At 37.3% G+C, this 19,742-nt stretch overlaps 1 protein-coding gene across 1 annotated transcript in view; it reads left to right on the top strand.

Annotated features, from left to right (window-relative positions):
- SLC12A1 (solute carrier family 12 member 1) overlaps nucleotides 1–19,742 on the top strand; it is a 92,418-nt gene that overhangs the window by 4,354 nt on the left and 68,322 nt on the right. The window contains 6 exon segments of the mRNA XM_007455555.1: nucleotides 7,770–7,901; nucleotides 8,057–8,132; nucleotides 13,986–14,081; nucleotides 15,855–15,994; nucleotides 17,041–17,151; nucleotides 19,062–19,173. Coding sequence (XP_007455617.1) covers nucleotides 7,770–7,901; nucleotides 8,057–8,132; nucleotides 13,986–14,081; nucleotides 15,855–15,994; nucleotides 17,041–17,151; nucleotides 19,062–19,173 — 667 coding nt within the window.

The raw sequence follows: 19,742 nt of genomic DNA, 5'->3' as shown, positions 1-19,742 counted from the left end.
TATAATGCTTTAAAAGCCATGTAGGAATGGTACATTCATACTAAATGGCATAACAAATTTAGTCAGAAATCAGTTGAATTTTGTGAAAATCCTAGTTATAGCTTCCAGGTTGGAAAAAAATTATATGACAAGTTTGTCCTAATAGGTAAAATGAAAACTCGGTTTGAAAGACATTATTTTAAGTCTCTACCTTAAATAAAACTCTAGGAGTGATAGATACTGACAGAATTTGTAATCTCAATGACTTGAGATCACAGTGGAGAAATCCTTTTCATTTTCTATGTAGTAAAGAGCTAAATGCCTATACTGGTGGCCATGAATTACAGATTTCTGGAAACTCTGGTTAAAATCAGAAAAAAATGACTCCATCCCTTACTTGCAGTACTGTACAAGCTACATAACTTTGACTGATCTTGCAGGATGCTTGTGAATATTAGTTTATATGCAGACGAAGTCTAGCACATTGCCTATAATGGGTAGAAACTCAATAAATGATTATTGATGATGGTCATGGTAATTTTTATACCAGATAATTTTTATTTTAAATTTTATTTACAAAGGAAAATACACACTGAAAAAATATTTAACAAGTACTAAAAATATATATACTGAAATGTCTCTTATCTAAAGTAAACCTCCTCTCAAAGGCAATTATTACTGAGAGTTTCTTATAAATCCTTCCAGAAATTTTCTATGCCTATACAAACATATAGGCCTATCTGTCTAACTTTCTGCCTGTATTTTTTTCAAACAAGTATTGGGACATATTTTACAATATTGTCCTGCACTCTGCTGTTTTCATTATACCACACACTTTGGAGATCGTTCCACATCAAAACATGCATAAAGATTATTAGACATCTGGCAAAAAAATATCTAGTATTTCTACTTTGTAAAAATAATTCTTTTAGTATCCAACCTAATCCTTGTGCCCACCTTTTTATATACAATTCCTAACTACAGGGCTAACCAAAAGGGAATTGTTTTTAAGCCTTACTACCACCATTGTTGTTGGCATTTCAGAAAAATACAGTTACAAAGGATTGAGGAAAATATAAAGCCTTTCAATTAAAGTCATTGTTCTCATGTCATTGAAATAAACTATGAAAAGTATAAAATACTATGAAAATTAAGATGTAAATATTATTATTTTAAATAAGCCAATTGCATAGAAACTGAATTAAAACAAAGGAATGACTTCACATTTGGGTCTTTAGGCCGTTAGCAACTAAAAATAATTTGTAAATAAAAGCATTAAGAGTGACTTGGGGAATTCCCTGGTGGTCAAGTGGTTAGGACTCGGCAGTTTCACTGCCTCCCGTTCAATCCCTGGTTGCGGAACTAATATCCCACAATCTGAGGCAAAAAAAAAAAAAAAAAAAAAAGAGTGACTCGGTATAATAATAACAAAAATTTTATTGAGAAGCTTTTATGTGTCAGACATTGTACTCTTGACGAATTCTCACTCAATCCCATGACAACCCTTCAAGGTAGGTACTATTATTATTGCTATTTTAAAGATGGGGAAGGTTTTATAAAATCTTAAGGATCTTTAAGAAGAGAAAATAAAGACTTAAAGAAGTCAGTAAATTTCCAAGGTCAGGAAGCCAAGGTCACATGGGTAATAAGGTGAACCCATGGCTGCATGACTCCAGAGTCCAAGCTTTTTGTTACTATTTTCCATCCTCAGCCTACTCTCCCACAGCACTTTGCCTCAGCTCATTCGACAGCTATAGAAAATGGTGGAACTCATGCACAAGGAAGAAATATCAACTCAGTCATGATGGGCTGGGCAGGAGATCCTAATTTCTTCCCTGTTGGAGGCACTGTGGCAAGAGACCATGCTGCTTCTCTCACAGAATTAATTGTAGGTCTCAGTCATTTTCATTGTCATTATCAAAAGCATTTACTAGCCACTTATTTACAAGAGCTACTCAATAAAATGAGTTAAAGAGATTTCATCTCTCTAGAATTTTAGAAGTCAAAAGCCACAGCTATGGATAGAAGTAAAGGACATATAATCAAGTTAACAAACATTAAACCACATAAATCAATGTATAAGTGCTTATCTTCTGTAAAAGAACAAACAAAAATCTACAAATGCTTTCTCTAGAAAATAATCTTTTCTAAAGCGCTTCAAAGTTCAAATTTGGAACTTCTGCATTAAAATTGGGGATATCCAAATTTATAAATCATCACTAATTTAATGACACCCAGATAAAATAGGCAATAAATGCTCTGAAGGCCAGTGATGACCAGAAGGTACCCTTAAAATATTTGTTAGAATGAAACTCTGCAACTAAAGATTCATTTTAATACTTGTTAGAGTTTCTTAGTACCCAAGACCAGTTCCCCTGGGAGCTTGCACTATTAAACTAATCTGTGGAAACAAAACAAAAAACAAAAAATTATTAATTTCACATTATAACTAGTTCAGTGATAGGTGGTGAATAGAATGGGAGTTCCCTTAAAGGTACACTTGGAAAATGTTAAGAATCTTTTAATTTTATTTTCTCATGCTGGTTTATTATACATAGCTACCTTTTGGCTTAAGCTTTCAAAAATACAAGTCAATTTGTGTGTGAGCTATGTGTTTTCAGATATAATAAAAATACTGTGATTATAAAGTGTGACCACTGGTGGCATGGTGTATAGTAACTTTAAAAACAAGAAAAGAAATCCCTCTCATTTTCATAATTTAAAATACTCCCCTTTACCACAAAGGGATAGCAATGTATAAACATAATAATATTGATCAATAAGTTATAGAAATATGATTAGAATTACATATTTTTCATTCTGAAATGAACCTTAGGAATTATCTGGTCCTTACTGGGATTGGTTTTAAAATTATTCAGTGGCAGGGGTGTGAGAAGTTTAAGTGGAATAATATTGGCAATATGCCAATAATTGTTGAAGCTGAATGATGGATACATGAGATATATTATTCTCCCTACTATTGCATATGTTTAAATATTTCAATAGTAAAAGAAACTTTAAAACAATGGGGAGGGAATCACCTAGGCCTAAATATTTATGGAACTATTCCTCTTTGATGGTCTAAGATTTCCACCATCCTGAGATTAAAGGCTGAAAAGTTGAAAACATATATCATAGCAAATATTATCTCTTTAGAACTTAAAGAATAAAGATATGTATTTTTTTCTTCTTTGATGATAGCTAGAAAGGTATTTGTCATTTTTCTGGGGTCTGAAAAATCACATATTTTATACTAAATAAAAAATTTAATCTTTCATCTTCTAGAAAAATCCATTAGGAATTTACTTAAACTGCATGTGATTGAATCTTTACCAGTTTAACAGTACTGGAGGGGGGAAAGTCCTTTATCAAACTTTTCTTTCTTTCTTTCTAACATACTTTATTTTACTTTCTCTGAATACTTAATGCACAGGTAACACTCTCCGTAAATAAACAATCAGCCCCTACAGCTATGCAATTTAAAATGCATTTATGAAAGGTTGTGGCTCATCATATATGGTAATGCAGTGTGAACAAACAAATTAATTCAAAGTATGAAGGAAAAAACTGGTTTCAGGTAGAAGTCATAAAACTTTTAGTCTTTATGACTTTGGTCCCAAGAACATGCACCAGCCAGGAGTCTGCCAGCCACCGGTTATAGCTCACAGCCATGAAGTCCCCACAAACCCTCGACCTGAAGTCTCCCTCCGTACTTCGGTGATAAGTTAACTTTATAATTGCTGTTTGGGCTTACAAAGGAGACATTTATTAAAGAGTGAAACCAAGTTTTGCTTCGACATGTTAGAAGAGGGAGATGGCAAAGCACAGAGAGATGATTTTGCCTCAGAGTAAACTAATTCAAAGTAAGATTTTCAGAAAACCCACTGGATTTATCCTCACTGGCAGAGTATCCAGGAAAGGTGAAGTAACTTGCTGGAGGACAAGCACTATACTAACTGCATTGCCAAAACTAGATTCCAAGTCTCCTAGTTCATTTGGTGCAGGGATGTTTCAGCTCCCACATGACAGCAGTGGCATCCATGGAAATGGATTCTGTACTTATAAATTTACCGTCAGACCTTTATTGTCAATGGAAGAAATATACATTCGAGGGATTATTCCCTTCTGTGTTATAAATATATTTAAAACTTTGAAACTCTAGCAGGTTGAACATACTTACCTACGAGAGAGTTGAAGATCCTACAGTGACTCTATTTTTTAATAATTTAGAAAATTATTGCCTTACTAATTTCTATATATGATTGCCTTGACATGCCCTCATAGAATATTATTTTTGCTTCACATTGTGATGTCCCAGTGATAAACTGAAGAACTGTTAAACTGTAACCAGAAGGGTATCCATCAGATAGAAATGTTCACTTAAGGAGAAATTTAAAATATCCCATTTATTCTTTAGCCTACATTGTAAGATATTGTTTTGTTTGCTTTTTGTTTGTTTGTTTGTTTTTTACAATCATTGGTATTCTCATCAATCCAGACCTAAGGGTCAAAGTTACCATCAGAATTCATCAGAGAGCAGAGCAGTTTCCTGAACCAAACCCTCAAGTTCAGGTTTAATCAGGAAACATGGGTTTTATTGCCAATTGCCTTTAAAAAGTGAGTGACTAAAGTTCTGTCTCATGGACTCCCCAGTTAACCCAGAAAGAGGAAATTGCCTTCTCCTTGACTGAGTAGACGCTGATGGTCTGGCCATGGGATCTTTTTTTTTTTTTTTTAATTTATTAAATTTATTTATTTTTGGCTGTGTTGGGTCTTCGTTGCTGCGCGCGGGCTTTCTGTAGTTGCGGCAAGCGGGGGCTACTCTTGGTTGTGGTGCGTGGGATTCTCACTGCAGTGGCTTCTCTTGTTACAGAGCACGGGCTCTAGGCATGCAGGTTTCAGTAGTTGTGGTGCATGGGCTTAGTTGCTCCGCGACATGTGGGATCTTCCCGGACCAGGGCTCGAAACCCTGGACTGGCAGGCGGATTCTTAACCACTGCGCCACCAGGGAAGCCCTGGCCATGGGATCTTGATTAACTAGAATACTGACAATTTTAAAAGTTTTTCTCAAGTCAAATCAAATAAATGAATCTCCTGACCAAGTAATCTCTTTAACATTCATGAGTATTTTAACACATTCCTCAATTCCTTGCTCTCATTGATTTTTCCAGTTATGCAAAATAAAAGTTACATTTGAACTACTCAGCTGCCTTATGAATACAGAATCCTTTCAGAGAAAAATATAATTTTTAATTGACTGGAGAACAACCTCAAATATTTCATCCATCTGTAATTGACTGTATTGTATAGACATGTGAGGATCCAATATGATAACTCTAGCCACATGTGGCTACTGAGCACTTGAAATATGGTTAGTACAAATTGAGATGTACTATCAGTGTAAACACACACTGGATTCCAAAGACATAGTATGGAAAAAAAGAATGTACAATATCTCATCAATATTTTTATAATGACCATATGTTGACATAATATTTTATACAGATCTATTAAGTGTATTATTAAAATAGTCTGTAATTCAGGTCCCTCCTACAAGGTGGGGTGCCCCTACTGCTAATGAATATTTATATTACAAATATGAGAAATACGATACTCTACAAAAATGAAATGTATTTTTTAATGTAAGGATCCATATCTGACCCCAAGTTATTTCACTAATTTCTTTTTACTGTTTTTGAAGTACCTACTGAAAAATTTTGACTTACATGCATGACTTGCATTTGGGGGCTGCTATAAATCACCAGTTTCTGCCCAGTTCAGCCTCAGTTTCTATGGACTTTGTTTATCCATATCTTACATTGATATGACTATATGTTGTCAGCTTTCAATTATCTGTGTAAATAGGGACTGAGGGTGCTTAAGATTAAGATATTTCTCAGGTAATTCAAAACTAAATTTTAACCTTTAATTTCAGTTTCCTATGCCATTCAAATTTTTCCTAATGTTGTCAGAAAACAGTAAGATGATCTAACTTGGGATTCATTCACTTTCTGTCTCTTATTTAATGTGGCCTGCACAGAGGAAACAGTGAGAAATGGAATACCCAATAGGGAAGGAAGAAGAAGAAATAGGAGGCAAGAATGGATAAAAAGAAGCTAGGTCATCTGCTTTTAAGTGGTAGAGATCGGGTGGCCTTCAATTCAATACTGTCTATCGATGGCCTGCTGAATGGCAGGCCCTTGGTTGGTACTGAGAAGTAACCCATACCACCATCTTCCTCCAATTCAGTTCACATACAATAACTCTTATACTCTTATCACATTATATAACATTGGTTACCCAAGTGTCACACTAGTATCATGAAAAAAGTCTTACGGGAGAGCAAAACTGGGAGAAATCCTTGCTTAGAGGACTTGCTGGAAGAAGGAGACAAGGAATCAAAATCACCTTGGAGTAAACAGCCCAGATTAGGGTCATCTTACAGTGGGTATGCTAACGGTATACCAAAGCCCAAAGAAGCAAGAACTCTTGATTATGGCAAGAGCAAGAACTTCAGTCGTCTCCAGATAAAGTCCTTATAATAAATACTGAATATTTACATCATACCAGTCCCATTTTAGAGGGAAAATATGCCCTTGTCTAAGGCCTCTTAGCTAGTAATGCCAGAACACATCATCCTAGACTTACACCAGTTTAGACCACTTAAACAAGATAAAGTTGTTCTTTAATAATGATAATCAACTGCTGAATCTAAAAAAATTCCCTAATAATTTCAAAATCCTTACTGGAGAAGGTTGCTTTTGGGGAGCTTAACAGAGTGTAGTCTAACCATTAAAGAGTCAGATGGGTGCTAGATAGGCTAAACTAAGTGGATGGCATCTGAAATTATTCAGTCAAAACTAAAAGAAAAGCTAGAGAGTTGTTTGTTCTTAACTTGAGAGAAACATAGCTATTTCCTTCCCCATTAAATTCAGAGACTATCCTACTGACAAGGAAGATCGTTTTCAAAATAAGGTCACAGGAAAAAAAAAAAAAACCTCAGTAAAGGTTTCGACCTTTTCTACAGTACTTACTTCTTATTTCTACTCAGCTTACCTTTCTAGTCGTCAGTATGGAGGCTTCTTACCTTCCATACAATACCATTGCGCATCCAACAATTCTCAGGCAACGTATATCAAATCTGAAAGAAAATTCCCCTACAGGAGTATCATTCTTGTAGCCATACAGAGCCTTTACAACTTTAGAGTATTTTAAGAATACTCTAAACTATTTTGTTTTTTTGAAAGAAAACGCTTCTATGTGTTACTTCTATTGAATCTTCTTAAAGATACTCTGACATGAGTGGAGAAGTTTTGTTATCATTTTTTTTAGATGGATAAAATGAAGCCCAGGGAGATGAATGGAAAGAAGGCCAAACACTGCATTAGTGAGGAAGGTTAACTTTCTGGCCCTCTTACTTTGCCTTCTAAAAGACCCTCATTCACTCTTGATAAGCTTTCCTCCCCACCTTGCATTCCCTCTTCTCTCTTTTGACCTTTTTGTATTCTAAATTTATCCAAATTCCATCGTTTTCCCCTAAGGTAATATTCTCACCAGTAGAAGAACTGCCTCATTTCTTTTACCACCCTTGCAGTCTCAGTGGTGCCTAAAATCACCCACAAAATGAACGCATAAACTCCCAGGGCAAAAAATAATCATCTTATTAAAATGACTGGAACATGCTTGTTTTTTTCCTCAAGTTTCATGTCAGTTGTTTTTATTTGCCTCTGGAAGTTTTATGGAACCATGTGTTGACCAAATACCACGCTTTGCTATCTGTAAAAATGCAGAATGTATCAGTGGCCCCGGGTTCAGCTGACGTGGTTGCCAATGGTGATGGGATGCCTGGTGATGAACAAGCTGAAAACAAGGAAGAAGACCAAGCCGGTGTCGTGAAGTTTGGATGGGTGAAAGGTGTGCTGGTGAGAAAGTTTCTGTGTTTACAAATGAAAACTATCTGTTCAATGTCCTAGTGGACTAAGTGTTAATAAGGTCTGAACACCAGAGTTACAAAGATGGCTGGGTGCTGCCCCACTGTCACTTCTCATGTCCTTTTCCATGCTCCCTCAACCCACAGGTAAGATGTATGCTGAATATCTGGGGTGTCATGCTCTTCATTCGCCTCTCCTGGATTGTTGGAGAAGCTGGGATTGGTAAGCACTTCTTCCCTCCTATGTAGTTTTCAGTGTAAATTAGAAACTCAATAAGCAACTTGTTTTCACCATTGACACTGAATGTGAGATGAAGATCACAGAATTAATCTGCACTTGGGCTCTTCTACTTTGCCTCTTTGACAATGTCTGTCAGAGAAGACAGGCAAAGTGTTAACTCCTGGGAGACTGGAATTTTCCAGCTTGCCAACCAGATAAATGCTCAAGTAAATATTTCATCTTTTCATAGAGTTTTAGGTATACAAGTATATAGAGATACATTCATTTTAAATAATAGTATTCATATTTTGGGACATACTGACATTCATCAGAGTATCCCCCTTACGATTATTAGCAAAACATCACTGAACAAAAATAACTTGTGGGAAAACTGGTGAAACTGTGACTTGACTAATAAAAATGCTGAATTGTTGAACATTTTCCAGAGAAAATAGTGTTACTTGCAGGTACAAGTAGTAAGAAAACAAAGGTTAATAAACTATTGCCAGATAGAAGCTTAAAAAGATAGGTAAAAAGACCAAGATAATGTATGTAACTATTGATAATTTTGCTAAATGGAAATGGATGATGTGGAAATTATTTTGAGTGCTTATTTAATGTTTTTAAATATTGTATTTTATTTAAAGTATTGTTTCCTGTGGCAAATATTTTTATTGTGAGTATACTACTAAAATTTATATAAAAATTTATTTGAATTATATAAAAGTTTCTGATTTAATGTGATAAAAATTAATGATGTTCTACTCTATATATGGAAAACACATTATAGGTTCACTTTGTGGGGGGCACACCTATAAATCATTAGTATCAAGAACACAGAAGTTCAGATGTGCTTTCAGATTCTACTCCAAAATGTGTCTCGATTCACATTTAAAAGGTACTTGGTCATTATTTATTGCCTTCGCTCCTCAAAACAGATTCAGAATCACCAGAAGACTTAATGCGAAAAAGAGCTGGAACCAGTTCCCATAGTTTTTCCTCTTGTGTGTTTGGCAACTGCTGGGCTCCTGACAAAGGGCTTCTTGCTGGCTTTATGATGCATATCAAATGAACACTTACAGCCTCAGGGTCCAAAATAAGTATATGCTATTCCATGGAAAATCTGCATCTTAATATTGCCAAATTGTTGCTCCAGGGTTTCATGCAAAATTAGTTTTTTAAGGGCAGTTTAGTAACTTATTTAGATCATCAGGAAACATTACTTTGTTTGGAGGTGTGAATGTAGCCCAGGGCAGGAGTGATTCTTTTTAATGCAACTTATTTAAAATCCATATGTTTGGGTAATAATTTGAACTTTAATCAGATCTTACATTATTCTTCACAGTCAACCCAGTTTCATGTTTATTGTAAAACTGTAGAATATGAAGAATTCTATCTTCTGCTAAACTGTTTATTATACTTTCAGACATCAGTATTGTTTTAATAAGGATCTTTTATTTAAGTAGTCAAATCCAACTTCAGAAGAGAGTAGAGTTCTACCTAAATGGGTGTCCAGTGGGTTTTCCTTTGAATGGAGGTTTTTTGTTTTTTGTTTTAATTCCGAGAAAATAGACTTTAGTGAGTAGCAGAAACTTACTATAACCCTTACTCAGTTTTACTGGACTTTGTCACGAACTTAAAGCTGAAGGAGTTGATTAAGTCACCATCTGGGTCCAAATTGGGTCCCCTTTACTGGGAAAGAAGACAAACAAGTACAAGCAGTACCCTCTTCTGGCTTTGCAGGTAGCCTGGGGAAGAAACCTGAATACACCTTCAAGCTCAGACCCTGGGAAAAAAGCCAGAAGCAAGCTGTAGCCAGGAGTAATGGTAGCTACAGTCCTTGGGTAACCAACTGGGGCTGTAAGTTCTGGCTGCCTTGTCCCCAAATCAATTGGTAGAATGAGCTGATAATGCCATCTAGTTGTTCTCTGTCTTGACCATCTTGGCTGGGGCATGATGGTATCCAATAAACTTAAAAATCAAGCAAGGAAGAAGGGCATGAAAAGCAAGTATGACCTGAAGCAAGTCATTTATATTTGGTGTGTTTCACTGTCTCATCTGAAAATTAGGGAGCTGGATTAACTGTTTCCCAATCAATTCTTTGAAGAACCTTGCTGAACAGGCAGACACAAATTGAGATTGGCTTAGGGTAGCTCAACAATGATCTTCAGACTGTGGGGTGCATAATAATTACCTGGGAAGATAGTTACAAAACTGCAGAATCCTGGTATTCACTTGGAAAGATCCAAAGTTAGTAAGTCTGGGCATTTTTAATAAGCACCCCAGGCATTTCCTGAAGCAGGTGGTTCAAGGACTGAAGTTTGAGAAAACTATGAACTGAATGTTTTCTAAGCTGCTTTTGCCCTGGGATTTTATGTTTGATTGTGAGAGGGAAGCAAATCCCTTGCTGTTTAAATGCATACAAGTTTGTTCCAGGATTTTAAATGGTTTACAGAAATATATATGATGCCAAAGGATAAATTAAGAATTGTTTGGAAAATAAAGGCAAAGGGAATATAAGGGGTAGGGAAATAATAAAAGAGTAGGTTTAATGTCATGAAATGCAAACTATTTGGTTCTCTACTGTTGCTGGGGTGAGCTCAACATTTGGTATCAAACTTCTTCAAAATAAAGTCAAGAGTTAAAATAAAGTGCAAAAAAAAAAAAGTCACCTTTACTGGCACACAGACTTGAAACTGCACAGTGATGTAGAGGCGACGCTCACCACAGGATCCCTGCAAAAGACACAAAGAATTTAGTGCAAGCATTTCTTACAACACCAAATGTGCAGGAATCTATAGGGGCCAAACCAATATAGTCTAAGTTTGCATCTCATACCCATGGTTAGCCTCTTCCTACTGCACTTTAACTGTAAAATAGCCTAGAAACTTCTGCTAGAGCCAGGATATAACTGGAGGCATCAAAAGAGCCAGCTTCCAATACCTCATTTCCATTTCTTTCCTTAACTTCCTTCCACTTCCCCTTTTTCTAGGGCATGGCCGGAGAGATCACAGCCTCTCCTGGTTAACTGCCCTTTTTATCATCCTTGGAACAAGCGAGGCTATCAACAACAATTATGAAGCATTCACTTTATGTCAAGGAACACACCAAACAGACGTAGGCAAGCACATTCTGGCTGGAGCCAGGGTGATTTCAGTGCCTACAATTTCTCCCTGAATTTAAGGTTGATCTCCACTGAGGAGGGTAATGTAGGGGAGGAAAAACTGTTTTCCCTCTACTCTTCTTAGGCTCATTGGCTAGGGCCCTGTAAAGTAGACTGACAACATACAGATTAACAAGAAAAAAACAATCAGAAGTTTATTAATATGTGCATCGTGCATGTACATGGGAATCTTCAGCACTGAGTAACTCAAAGGGGTGGTTAGAACTTGGGCTTATACAAGCATCTTAACAGAAAAACACATTTTTAGAGAAGTAACAAGACAAAGGAAAAGACTGAGTTTCTAGGGTGGCACATTGTGGGAAGGCAAATACATGGGGGAACTAATGGAAGATAAGGGCTAGTTAGTAAAGTCTATGTAGATTCCTCTAGTACCATCTCCAGCTGTCTCCAGTCTCTAGCTGATAACTGTCCGCAGTATAGAGGAAAGAGGAGACACCATTACAAATTTATGTCCTGACTTTAGGCAAATAAGAGGTATCTTCTTCTTTTCAACTGTCTTTAGCTCAAAATAATCCTTATGCTAAAGTGGCAAATTTTGGGACAGCATATTCTGCTACCCTTCAGTGTCCTCCTAGCTGTGTATCTCCCGAAACTGAAAGCAGCCTTGCCTTCCTCTGAATTCTGGTCTACTTTCTCCCTCTCATAATAAATGATTCTGAACGATAAGTTCCTTGAGGGCAGCTTTTTTCATTTTTATTTTTCCTTGCATTTCACATACCGCCTAGCACAGCTGGATATATAGGTGGCTTTTAATAAACAATAGCTGTTATGACTATTGTGGATTTGATCAAAAAGCAGTGCCATTGATTATGTATTGTGTTCTATGCACTATGCTACTTTACACATGCATTCTGTCTTTATACACGCCACTACTTTCTTTATACACGGCCACTTTACATGCGCATTCTTTCTAATTTCATTGTCTTTTTTGGCTCAGAAAATAGGTAACTGGCCAGAGTTCACATAGCCAGTAAGTAAATGTAGTTTGATTTGATTCTTTCTACTTATCTGCCAGATGAACAATTTTCTATCCTATATGTAAGTTTCCACTCCTACACAATCAAATATACATAAAGATACTTCCCTGGAAGGATGAACATCTACACTCTAGTAATATTAACAGCTTGGGATTGTTCAGGCCAATTATTATGTTTATGGGTGTCTGGAACTTCATAAATAGTGAGGTTCATGTTGAATTTTGACCAGCCATAGTTGTTCGGTTATGTGAAACTTTGCACTGCACAGCTTAAGTCTTGAGTTTCTTGGATCAGGCAGAAAACTTCAATGCTGGGCGTTTCCTCTCTGGTGATTTCCAGACCAACTTGTTAAACTCAAATGTGGTCCTTTGGTGATTACTCTAGACTTGCTGGCTTTTATGTAAACGATCTAATGGATTATTCCACCATTTAATTGCTTTTATTTTTCCTCTCTCAACTGAGGTCTTGGTGTGATTATCATCGGCTTAGCCGTGACAGTGACTGCTATCACTGGTTTATCCACCTCTGCTATTGCTACAAATGGATATGTCAGAGGAGGTAATTAAACCTGTGACCCGCATGATCATTTGTAAGGTAAAGGCAACACAGGCTCAAATAGTTCACCACTGACCTTTCTGGAGTGTTTTCAAAGGTAATCCAAGTTGGTTCCTTTTTTCTACCCCCTGCCAGGCAAAAGAGATGCAAGAAAAATGAAGGAGGATTTAACCTTTGTCAAACCCCCAACTTTCTCATTCAGGTTCCTCTCCAGCAAGAGAGAAGGTCAAATGTTATGTTTTCTCTTTTTGCAGCCAGGGTAGTTTCTCTCCCAGGACACCAGCGTAAGTCAGCTTTTCCTTTCCAGGGCCGCATTTTAGATTGTGTTTGCTTTTGGAAACCATCCTTCATCATAATGAGCAGTTCTCCAACTTGGTCTTTACGCCAGGCAAACTCGTTTCTCCTTAGCACGAAGGAAGTCCATTGGGGCCCAAGGCTTGGATGTGAACACTTAAATTCAAAGCAGTATAGTTTGCAGCAATAGAGAATCCAAGGAAGAAAAGTAAAATGTAATATCTTCTGTATTTCATTGCTAACAGGTCTTGGAGTTCTCATAATTCTTCTTTCCACCATGGTAACTTCTATTACTGGGTTGTCAACTTCTGCAATAGCAACTAACGGGTTTGTTCGTGGAGGTAAAAATTCTAAGATATCTAAATACTCTCATCACTTGCTACGGGTAGGCAAAAACTTTTTATTATACTTCTTTTTGGTGGGAACAAGAAAGTAGCCCAATGTTCCTGAAGCCTGGCTAACTATGTGGATGAGCTGGACACAGAAGGAAACACAAGGTACTGTGCGTATAGTCCTGGTCTACTCTCGTCAGCTGTGGTCTCTTTTCTAATGGTCCTCTCTGGCACGTTGCAGGTCATGATTTCCAGATGCTCAAATTCCTTGGGTAAATGCTTTATTTTTCAGGCTACTGCACACCTCTTGCTGGTGTTTCCTGGGAAATGACTTCTTGACACAGCTTCAGTTTTAAAGTTTAGTACATTTCAGGTGCTTCCTAGACCTAGATGGAATGGGATCTTTTAGAACGTTTCAGGTTTTTCATAGGGAGACTGTTCCTTCCTTGACAAGATTCAGACTGCTGCCTCCTGAAGTACTGGAGCCAAACACCTTTCTTGGGGGATTTTTCAGGTCTTGGAGTCATCATCATTGGCCTGAGTGTGGTAGTGACAACACTCACAGGTATTTCTATGTCTGCTATTTGCACAAATGGAGTAGTAAGAGGAGGTAAGCCAATTCATGTACTTATGGCTATAAGCTTTGATTATGTAGTAATGTCTAGAGTTGGTTTAATGTTGGAAGTAAAATTTGTACATTGATACTTAGTCCCCAGAAGCCCTAAAACAAAACAAAATAATCCAAAATTTAAACAGCAAGGCATGATTCTTTTCAACTAAAATTAAGAGATCTCCAGAAAAGATTTTTTGGGCCCACTTCCTGTGGTTAAACATGTTTATAAAGTAGAGAATGACCAGGTGTCTAGAAAGCATAGAGTATTAGAGTGAAATAAACCGTTTCTTTGTGCCTTGGACGGACCCCACTGGCTCTCTCCCAGGGCCCCTCAGAAGGGGTCTTCTCCAGCACCCCAGCTGACACTACTGGCTCTTCCCACACTACCCACTCAGTGAGCCTTCAGAGTTCACCCCAACACTATGCTCCTAATGCCAATAAGCTTGAGAAGATTCTTGAAAAGAAAATAAAAACAAATGAAGAGTTACTTTCAAATCATCCGGGAACAAGCAGGCCTGGGCAGAGAATGAGGGGTTGACGTTTGTCTCATTGTTCTTCCAGCTTCCTTTCTTCCCCCTCCAATTCTGTTTTGGCTCCTGGGGTCTCTACTTGGGTACCTTATCCAGATCTCCCTACCCAGGGCCTTCTAAAACACCATCCTACCTACAAAACAGCTCCTCTCACAGCTCCTGCCTGTCTCTCATTTTGACCAAACCTAGTAACTTGCTGCTAACTTATTTAATGTAATCAGGACAAAGAAAGTCATGGGGATTTGCTCCACCCAAATAAAAGTTTACATTTTTAGAGAGGATGTTGTTGTCTTAACCCAAAGGAGTCACTATAGTGGAGGAAACAGTGAAAACTTTTCAGTGAAGGATAATTTTGGCTGTAGATATGTGTATTCAGTGTCATTCCTTTACCAATACTGTCTACTTCTAAGGCTAGCTCAGTATAGAAAGTCATTGATTCACTATGGTCTGTGATAACACCTAGTTATCTAGGCCTTTCAACATCTAGTCATTTTAACCTTCAGTAACATGCTCTCAGAACTCTTGAGGTAGTTAACTATTCTGGCTCAGTCTTTCCTGTGCCCAGAAGTATACAGCCATGAGCAGAACCTTCTTTTCAAGGTCCAAGGGAGAAGCAATCGTTCCAGGCCCTCCCTACCTTACTTCCCATTTGCCACACCCATACACATATGGGTATTTGGCAATAACCATGCCTTCTTGAGCTAAAACCATCAAAACTAAGTCTGATTTATAGAGCGGATAATCCATAGCACTATACAGGTACCTTTTTAATGTAGTAAATGTGTACCAGAAATTATACCAGAAAGGAAGTTAGAACAATGATAAACTTTATCCACTTCACTTTCTGCGTGGGCCTGCCTGTTCCTGGAAATTTCAGATATGAAATTTTACTTCAGTTACATTATTAACTTGAACTCTTCAATGAAGTTTTTTAAAAGACAAAGAATTTTGTGGGGTAAAGTTTGCTGTATTCTTATTAGTAGCATTTGTGTATTATAGGTTTCAATAAATTGGATTTTATTTAGTCAGAGTAGTTCTATTGTAGATTATATACAGAATATAAGGCAGGGCTAAGTTATTCATTACAGTGAACAAGATTTCTAAAATTACTAGGATTTATAATATTTTTATTAGAATAATTAGTATTTTAAATGTTCTCAAACACTCAAAATTATTTGGTCATATAAACTAAATCCTCTAAAAGTTCCTCAATGTAAAGCATGTTCACTTCTTGTTTCAGGTGGGGCCTACTACCTTATTTCCAGAAGCTTAGGGCCCGAGTTTGGTGGGTCTATAGGCTTGATCTTTGCTTTTGCCAATGCAGTGGCTGTTGCTATGTATGTGGTGGGATTTGCTGAGACTGTGGTAGATCTTCTTAAGGTAATTAAATCTTTTCTTTTCTTCACCCAAGCAAGATAATTTGGTTTATTTTGCTTTTTCAGGGCACTAGGGGATATCATTATGGCAAGATGAGAGGAAACAGATTTATTCTGTAGAATGTGGAAGCTGAATATAGTTGAAGGAGCCCTAAGCTTGGCATCAGAACTGGCTGAGTCCTGGCTCTCACACTTACCAGCTGAGAGATTTTGGACCAGTCCCTCTGTTCATCTGAACCTTGTTTTTCAAATCTATAGTATGGGCTAATAATATTGTTTATATCTTTCACAGAAATGTGGTACAGATCAAATGAAATAATGTACATGAAATACAGTGTAAAATATGAAAGAAAAGATAATGGGAATTATTGTCAGCAGCAATATTACTATTATGGTTATAGATTTCCAAAGGGAAAGAAAGTTCAAACATTAGAAGAACTCACTGCAGGAAACTGGGCCTTTTTTAGTTTAGGTGCACCATCTGGATGGTATATCTGTGAACACATTAATTAGCTAGTATATGAGCTAACTTCTAGTCCTCCTTTCATGGTAATGATAGCAGACACTGAATTCAATTGGTACCTCTACTTGAAAATTAGATGAATAAATGAGTGGATTATAGTTCATAGTTTGTTCTTTAATTGAGTAGCACTTATTTTTTTTGATATTCACATTGGAAACCACTTATTTTTATTCTTCTAAGATTCCCTTTGACACATAAAAATAACTAGTCATTCTTCTGAAACAAAACATGATATCTGTATGTACCCATAATTTTACTTAGTGCTACAGTAGATTTAAAAGCTGTGCCTAGAATGAATCCCTAAAATTTGTAACTCCTAACTTTGGCTATCAAAGGCCTATTATCACAGGAAAAAATAATATTAGATTCTTTATCTTCTCCAATTTATGAGCATTTCATTTTTCCATTATCCTGTGTAGCCCCAGACATTAGTGCATGGTATCTCTTCTTACTGTTAAATTCTACAATAAGACATATAGGCAAAAAAAACTTCTAACCACTTTAGTGATTTTTTTTTTTTGTTCCAGGAGAGTGATTCGATGATGGTGGATCCAACCAATGACATCCGGATAATAGGCTCCATCACAGTGGTGATTCTTTTGGGAATTTCAGTAGCTGGAATGGAATGGGAAGCAAAGGTGAATTTCTCAAAATGATATTACCAACAACTGCTAGTGAATTTCTCAAAATGATATTACCAACAACTGCTAGTCAGCTTCCCGAACAAATTGCAGGAATAGAAGGAACTCCATATTCACAAAGAATTGCTATTATTACTTTCTATGATAAAAGGAGCCAGGTCAGTGCTTGGTGGAACACCAAGCCCTCAAAGCACGAAGTCCAGGGAGTCCAGCTCATGTGATCAGGCCTGTGCTTTGTCCTTTATGCTATAGTAACAGTAACAGAGCCAACAATATTACTGTCATCTTCACACCCTGGTATCCCCTTCCAAGCTGGCTGTGAGTGTTGAAGCCCACAAGAAATGGCAAGTGTGCTGGGAGAAAATAACAGGCAGAAACTATCATTCTCCTCTGAAATCCAGTACTCCAGCAGCAAATTTGAGGGCATCAGAAGCCCTGGAACTAGAGAATATCTGGATTTAACTATTAGTAAATCAGTTAGTAAATTTCGGAATGATGGAGAGCATGTCTTTTGCTTGCTTTGTAACTCTCGACAGTGACTAGTACAATTGAAACTTCTATGTTCCTATGTGCCTGGAGGTGCAATAACTAGACATCAAGTGGTCACCAGAAATGGAAAGATAGCCAAAGCCTCCCACTTACATAAGGCAATAGGAAACATCCCCACCTGGCATTTATTTCCAGATTATGCATTCATACATTAAACAAAAATTGACGAAGTGCTTATCATGTGCTGGGCATTCTGCTAGGCACTGTATATTCAGTTGTGACCCACACAGGCACAATCCCTGCCATAGTTGAGCATATGGTCTACGGGGAGCTGAGTAATAAACAAGCACATAAACAAGTAAATATAGAATGGTAAATTGTGAAAGTGTTATAAAGTAAATAAACAGGGCACTGATATAGAACGTAACAGGGGGAACATACGTCAGATTATTCCCTGAGGGAGGCAATGTAGTTTCATGACAGTAGAAGGTAGAATTTAGAGCTCCAGCTCTGTAGTTAGAGTGGAGTTGAACCTGGTTTATGTCTATATGACCTTTAGTAAATTACTTCAACTCTCTGTTTCTCAGTTTCTTTATCTTTAAAATGATGATAGCAGTATAACCTACTTCATACAGTTGTGGGTGGTATTATTTACCTGAAAGAATACTGGTAAAGTTAGATGTGCATCTGTTGTATTGTAAGCCCTCTGTGAACATTAGCTGTTATTGTTTAGATTCAGTGATCAAGAAAGGCCTCTCTGAGGAGGTATGTAAAGGTACATAATGGATGAGAGGAAAGATACAGTTTTGCAAAGTATAGGGAAAAGTGTCTTTCCAGCAGAGGGAACAGCATATGAGAATGCCAAGCCAATAACCTCTATGAAATGTCAGATGGACTAAAGAACAGTGATTTGGCTGGTCAACCTTGCAGACCGCTTATGTTGGGCACACACTGGTATGGTAGCCCAACGTCAAGTGCACTAGGCATCATGGGAATTCTATGCATCATTCTGTGTTCTCATACTCCTGCTGCAGTTATTACTGTGAAGGGGAGGAATCCATAGGTGCTCTGCCTAGGAAAGAAACCAACTCTATAAGTGTTCAATCTTTTGGCTCCATTTATATTCTTAGGAACACTGCACTAAGTTACCCACTTAGTACTTGAAATGCTCTTGAAATGTCACCTTCAAGTGCCCAAGCACATGCACCCACTGAAAATATAACATCTATACTCAGGCCAAATAATGCTCATTAAAATGCCATTTTATGAGAACACACTTATTACCTACTTTGGATAGTAGAATCTTAACTGGAATTATTAGATAGGGTCTTTCTTCAGTGGGCACTCATAACTTTTATAATTATGTAAAAAGTCATTGAATAAATCTAATTTGACCTCCTGTTATTTTGTCATTCCAGGCTCAAGTGATTCTTCTGATCATTCTTCTCATTGCTATTGCAAACTTCTTCATTGGAACTGTCATTCCATCCAACAATGAGAAAAAGTCCAGAGGTTTCTTTAATTACCAAGGTACATATGACAAATAACTTGCTCTGCAATAAATGGTTCTCCATTGCCTGCCCCCATCACCATCCCCATGATTCCTACCCCGGCCTCTGGAATCCCAGTGTGATCCAGGGAAGAGCCTGGGGTTGGAGTCAGAAGAACCAGAGTGAGTCTCAATCCTGCTGCAAACTGACATGATTGCTTCTCAGATTTTCCTGCCAAGGTGGGGGTGATGATAACAACTTCCTAAAGGGATTTTGAAAAGCAAGTAAGATAGCAGATGTTAAAGTGCTTTGGACACATTGCTGTCTCTGTCAAATAGTAGAAGTAGAAGCAGAGTGCATGTACAAGAAAGAGAACATAGCTCAGACAATGTGTCCAACCGCTGAGAGCACTGAAGTCAAACACATTTTTTCTTCCTGCTAGAATTTTGTACCTTGCTTTCTTATAGCATTACCTAGTTGAGCATCACTGTCAGGTTTGCAAGCATAAAAGACTGTAGGAGTTATTAATATAGTATCTGTGATAATGGCATGGCACTGGGCATAAATTTTGACTTCTCTCTTCTATTCTACTCTGCCTATCCACTCTTT

This window comes from Lipotes vexillifer, unplaced genomic scaffold, assembly GCF_000442215.2.
Source record: "Lipotes vexillifer unplaced genomic scaffold, Lipotes_vexillifer_v1.1 scaffold24, whole genome shotgun sequence".
Taxonomy (NCBI): domain Eukaryota; kingdom Metazoa; phylum Chordata; class Mammalia; order Artiodactyla; family Lipotidae; genus Lipotes; species Lipotes vexillifer.
The sequence above is the reverse complement of the archived record's forward strand: the minus strand, read 5'-3'. Positions and strand labels throughout refer to the sequence as shown.